The sequence below is a fragment of the Silurus aristotelis genome (assembly GCF_946808225.1).
Source record: "Silurus aristotelis genome assembly, chromosome: 20".
Lineage (NCBI taxonomy): Eukaryota > Metazoa > Chordata > Actinopteri > Siluriformes > Siluridae > Silurus > Silurus aristotelis.
The window spans coordinates 981444-987443 of NC_139593.1; the positions used below are offsets into that span (position 1 = coordinate 981444).

The window sequence follows — 6000 nt, forward strand, 5'->3', positions numbered from 1 at the left end:
TACATTTTACAGTGTCATAACTTTTTTTTGGAATTGGGGCTGTAATTTATACAATATAAATAAAAAGAATTGGTGGTACAGTAATAATAATAATAATAATAATAATAATAATAATAATAATAATAATAATAATAATAATAATAATAATAATCATCATCATCTTAAAGGTGAGTTTGAACACACTTTTATTTTGACACACGACGCCTGGGCTGACTTTTTTTCTACTTCCTGTATGATCCGGAAGTGGCGGTAGGTGGTGGTGATGAGCGCGTGCTGTGTGTGTTGTGGAGCAGGTTGGAGTTTTGAGGTGATTTTCTTCATGGACTTTACTGACAAATGTAAATATATAAATATAAGAAGTTTAAATATTATGTTAAAGTCGAACATGTTGGGAAATGATACAAATAACGAGAGTTATAAAGTAAATAAATGAAGGGAGTGTAATCTGGTGATTTAGAGAATAAGAGGAGAAGCAGGAGAGCTGAAGAGCTGAAGAAATAGAGAACTGGAGAGCAGGAGAACTGCAAGCAGAAAAAATAGGGAACTGGAGAGCTGAAGAACTGGAGAGCAGGAGAATTGGAGAGCAGGAGAGCTGAAGAACTGGAGAGAGCAGAAGAACTGGAGAGAGCTGAAGAACTGGAGAGAGCAGAAGAACTGGAGAGAGCAGAAGAACTGGAGAGAGCAGAAGAACTGGAGAGAGCTGAAGAACTGGAGAGAGCTGAAGAACTGGAGAGAGCAGAAGAACTGGAGAGAGCAGAAGAACTGGAGAGAGCAGAAGAACTGGAGAGAGCAGAAGAACTGGAGAGAGCAGAAGAGCGCAGGAGAACTGGAGAGCAGACGTACTGGAGAGCTTGAAGGGTCTCAGAGAGGATAAAAGTGCTGTAATGTTTAACAGTGAAAAGTGAAAAACAGGAAGTGGGTTTAAAAAAGTTGTGAAAGAAACAGCGAATGTGTTTCAAACAGGAGCTTCTATAAAAACTCAGAAGCAACACACAATATCTAAATGAGGGAAAGAAGGAGGTGAGGGAGCTTTTTGTGAGACAGAAGGAGAAACTGCTGGAGGAAGTAAATGAGATGAAATAGATATCAATAAACAGGAAGTTTCTCTGTGACTGTCGAGAAAAAATCGTCTTATCAAGTGTGTGAATTAATCAAATGCATATTAATTCAACAAACTGATCTGATGATCAGTATAGAAGCTGTTAGATACAGAAGAAGCAGCTGATTAAACCTTTTTATCTGAGATCTTAATCAAACTCGTGTAATCTGTTTACTCCAAGTAGAATGAACATCATAATAATCAGATACTAATGTCTGAGAGTAGAATAGAGTCTGACTGGTGAGATGAGCGTTGGAGAGACGGAGAACAAAGACACGTGTAAGGGAGACTTGATCATGTTTATTGGGAAAAAGAGTTTGTGAGACTCTTTGTTTGTGAGCTGCAGAAGACATGAGGGAGTCTTCAGGGTCAGAGTCAGGTGAAGATAAGGGAGCATAATAATCAGGTGACGGGACCGGAGAAGTAGGAGAATAATCGGTGGGAGACCAACATGAGGGATAAGGAGGAGGTAGTTGGTTTGTTGCAGGAATGCAGGAGTCATCATCAAGGTCTTCATCATAAACAGCAGAGAGATCAGACGAAGTCTGTGTGCCCATATCACACGTAAAGGTTCTCTGGAACAGCTGGAGTATAGAGAGAGAGAGAGAGGTGATCAATAAATTCGAGCGACCTCAGTGGCGAGTTGAGTTTGAGTTGAGTTTGAGTTTGAGATTGGCGATAGTGTTTGTGGAGAACTCTCCTAGGAGCTGTCCCAGAACGTCTGCATGGTGGAGCTGAATAAAAGAAACCAACAGATACGATGTAAAACAGAGTAAAATCACAGTGACGAAAACATCAAATGAATCTGTGCATGTAGCAACAAAAAGTACCACGTTTCTTATTGTTCTCTGTGTGAAGCTCAACACACTCTGTGAACAATACAGTAAAACATACACAAATACACAATCTAATACAGTAATCGAGCGAGATTCAGTGAAAGTGAACAGCATGAGAAAGAGAATAAAAGCAGAACTCTTCCACATGCAGGTGCAGGAAGAGAAAACGTGTGAAGTGTGTGCTTCATCATTTTGATGTGATGACGTGACCATCTTCTATGTGCTCATTAGAACGTGACTGGAATAAATAAGTTTTTGCTTTTACTCATCCAAGATCTGCTTACTTACTGCTTACTTACTGCTGATCTGCTCACTCACTGCTCACCTACTGTTGATCTGCTCACTCACTGCTGATCTGCTCACTCACTGCTCACTTACTGCTGATCCGCTCACTTACTGCTCACTTACTGGTCAATTACTGCTCACTTACTGCTGATCTGCTCACTCACTGCTCACCTACTGTTGATCTGCTCACTCACTGCTGATCTGCTCACTTACTGCTGATCCGCTCACTTACTGCTCACTTACTGGTCAATTACTGCTCACTTACTGCTGATCTGCTCACTCACTGCTCACTTACTGCTGATATACGCAAGCTGTAAGGTTGTAAGGTAGTGAAATGTGTGTGAATGTTAGTGGGATGTTTGTGAGAAGTTTGTGAGAGTAAGTTGTGTGTGATGTGTGTAGGATTAGATTTTTCATGAGGACCCAGAGTGATGAAGACACATCTCCATATACAGGAGGTTATAGTAAACAAGTTGTGTGTTGATGTTTATGTTTTGGTGGTTGTCCTTTGACCTCGTCGTTGTTGGTGGTGGTGCAGGTGGATGGCAGTGAAGCAGTGGCATTTGCAGTAGTTTGAAGATAATGGAGAACTTTCCCAGAGAAATTATGATCTCCGTGCAGTCAGTCGCTGTAAACACCGATCTCTCCATGGAGGACATCGAGCTTCTCCATGCTCACATTACTGCACTGAAGAACGAGGTAGCCGAACTACACCAGAAGTTATTAACACACCACCCAGGAGCTGAGCTTCAACACCAGGTGAGGGGTGGAGTAGAGCTTCAACACCAGGTGAGGGGTGGAGTAGAGCTTCAACACCAGGTGAGGGGTGGAGTAGAGCTTCAACACCAGGTGAGAGTGGAGTAGAGCTTCAACACCAGGGTGAAGGGTGGAGTAGAGCTTCAACACCAGGGTGAAGGGTGGAGTAGAGCGTCAACACCAGGGTGAGGGATGGAGTAGAGCTTCAACACCAGGTGAGGGGTGGAGTAGAGATTCAACACCAGGGTGAGGGGTGGAGTAGAGCTTCAACACCAGGGTGAAGGGTGGAGTAGAGCGTCAACACCAGGGTGAGGGGTGGAGTAGAGCATCAACACCAGGGTGAGGGGTGGAGTAGAGCATCAACACCAGGGTGAGGGGTGGAGTAGAGCTTCAACACCAGGTGAGGGTGGAGTAGAGCTTCAACACCAGAGTGAGGGGTGGAGTAGAGCTTCAACACCAGGGTGAGGGTTGGAGTAGGAGACAAAATCCTGATCAGAGGCCAATAACAGTCATTTACCACCTTAACTAGCGCCGTCTCTGTGCTATGATGAGGCCGAAATCCTGACTGATACGTTTCATAAATGTTATTCCTCAGTAGATGTGAGCAGAACTGCTGTGTGGACAGCTGACAGGGTGAAGGTCATGACAGGGTGAAGGTCAAAAATGATTTAATGTATATTGTGTAATACTTATTTTTATGTAATTTAAGATTTTTTTAATCCGGATACTTTTGAAGAACCTTAATGAACATCTATATATTAAAATTTTTCAGGAGGAAGGGTTCTGTCCAGTATTGAAGACTGAACTGAGTCCAGTCCCGCTGGAGCAGCTGGAGAACGATGCCCTCAAACCGGAATTCTGTTGGACTTCAGAGTGTAAAACTGAAGAACATCACCCACACATCAAAGATGAAGACCTCCACACACTCCCACAGGTGGACGATGTTCACGTTTATAAAAGTGAACCTGAGCCGATGGAAATCTCACACACAGCAAACACACACACACTACACAACACACACACCGATGAACACATACTACGCAATACACACACAAACACAGATGAACACGTTGCACACAGTAAACACACACCACACAGTCATATTAAGAAGTGTTCAGTGCTGCTGGTGGACTGCAGGAACCCGTGTTCACACACAACTTTAGAACCTGTGAAGAATAAAGAGAGTGACGATGAATTTCAGATGTGTGGTAAGTTCTGGTCACCATGACCTCGATGGGTCTAACAGTTGAGGCAGGTTTTCTTCTGTAAATCCAGTGTGATTTGTGATGAACCTGTTGGTTTTTCTTTCATTTCGTTTCTCCATGAAGACTCTGCTGATACAATGAGCACGTCTAACGAAACCAGACTGGAGGATCTGGAAGCTCAGGACTCGGAGCCCCACAGTGAGGAAGCTCCAGAGAGGCGGTACCACTGCTCGGTCTGCAGCAAGAGCTTCAGAAAACACTTCAACCAACTCAAACACGAGAAGCTCCACGATGGAGAAAAACCGTTCCGCTGCAATGGCTGTGGGAAAAGATTCGCCCTGCTGTTCAACCTGACGTGTCACCGGAGAACCCACACGGGCGAGAAACCCTTCATCTGCAGCCAGTGTGGGAAACATTTCTCTCAGGCCTCCAAGCTGAAGACCCACATCCGGATCCACACGGGAGAAAGACCGTACATCTGCACGACCTGCAGCAAACGCTTCTCCGACTCCTCCACGCTGAATAAACACCAGAGGACGCACACGGGGGAGAGACCGTACCGGTGTGAGACCTGTGGGAAGAGCTTTGGACAATCGGCTCACCTTGTGAAGCATTACAGATCACACAATCGCAAACACAAACACAAATCCAAACCCCTTCCACCTTCTCCTGAGCCGGAGTCTTCCTCCTAATGACTTCATCTAAACCCTGAGCCATGTGTAACTCAGTTCCTACAGAAAGAGGAACCTTTACACCAGCTCGATTTAAATAGCAGGATGCAGCAGATCAGCATCTGTACACCGCTCGAAGCTTCTCCAACCACCAGTCTCCTCATGGTGGTGGAAGTTACAGGAAGGACTGATCACAGAGATGCACACCAGAATCCACCTTGTGTGTGTATAAACACTGTAGGTGCTGATTCAGAACAGGGGTTTAATCAGACACTCTGCTTCTTATTCACTTATGATTTTTTTCCTCCCTTTTTTCTTTTCTTTCAGTATATTGAAATGATTTTGGACCTGAGAGTTTTGAGGGTTTGGGGGGTTTTGATGTCACTTTCGTTTTGGCTGTTTTTTAATGTTCTTCCATCTTCAGATCTCCATAATGCCATAAACACCTTCACAATGACACAAAAACCTGATGATCAGCATCACATTATGCAGAGTGGAGGTGGAAGTTGAGTACAGTAATAAAGGGTTTTGTGAATATCATGGAGCATGAAGATGATAATTTAATTGAATAATTATTAAAGATTTTCAGGTTTATTCCCTTCATCTCACTCTGATATAAGAAACATCAGGTGATGTGAGTGCAGGTACAGAGACCTCAATCATATCAGGCAGATAAATCCACAACCACCATCTAAACTCAGAGAGGTTACACAGACAGAGGACAGGGGACCAGCACACAGGGGACAGGGGCTCAGGGGACCAGAACACAGGGGACTGGGGCTCAGGGGACCTGCACACATGGGCTCAGGGGACCAGCACACAGGGGACAGGGGTTTAGGGGACCAGCACACAGGGGACAGGGGCTCAGGGGACCAGCACACAGGGGACAGGGGATCAGCACACAGGGGACAGGGGCTCAGGGGATCAGCACACAGGGGACAGGGGTTTAGGGGACCAGCACACAGGGGACAGGGGACCAGGGGACCAGCACACAGGGGACAGGGGCTCAGGGGACCAGCACACAGGGGACAGGGGCTCAGGGGACCAGCACACAGGGGACAGGGGGTTAGGGGACCAGCACACAGGGGACAGGGGACCAGGGGACCAGAACACAGGGGACTGGGGCTCAGGGGACCTGCACACATGGG

The 6000-nt window shown here is 45.4% G+C and overlaps 1 protein-coding gene across 3 annotated transcripts; it reads left to right on the forward strand.

The window, feature by feature from the left end:
• Window positions 1-214: 214 nt before the first annotated feature.
• On the forward strand, window positions 215-5392 carry LOC310715360 (uncharacterized protein). Of its 3 annotated transcripts, none has more exons than XM_083521739.1 (4): window positions 215-307; window positions 2759-3009; window positions 3749-4184; window positions 4305-5392. In XM_083521739.1, exons 2-4 carry the CDS (start codon window positions 2803-2805, stop codon window positions 4871-4873), a joined length of 1212 nt encoding a protein of 403 aa, XP_083377865.1. In that variant the 5' UTR covers window positions 215-307; window positions 2759-2802; the 3' UTR covers window positions 4874-5392. The 3 variants fall into 3 exon arrangements, with proteins under 3 accessions (XP_083377865.1, XP_083377867.1, XP_083377866.1); XM_083521741.1 differs by having other exon boundaries at window positions 2759-2979; XM_083521740.1 differs by having other exon boundaries at window positions 220-338.
• The last annotated feature ends 608 nt before the right edge of the window (window positions 5393-6000 follow it).

Bases quoted from the DNA above. Each gene is read 5' to 3' on its own strand.
- LOC310715360 (XM_083521739.1), top strand. From the start codon at position 2,803: ATGGAGAACTTTCCCAGAGAAATTATGATCTCCGTGCAGTCAGTCGCT. The intron at 3,010-3,748 runs GTGAGGGGTGGA...AAAATTTTTCAG, and splicing joins GAGTAGAGCTTCAACACCAG to GAGGAAGGGTTCTGTCCAGT. The intron at 4,185-4,304 runs GTAAGTTCTGGT...TTCTCCATGAAG, and splicing joins CGATGAATTTCAGATGTGTG to ACTCTGCTGATACAATGAGC.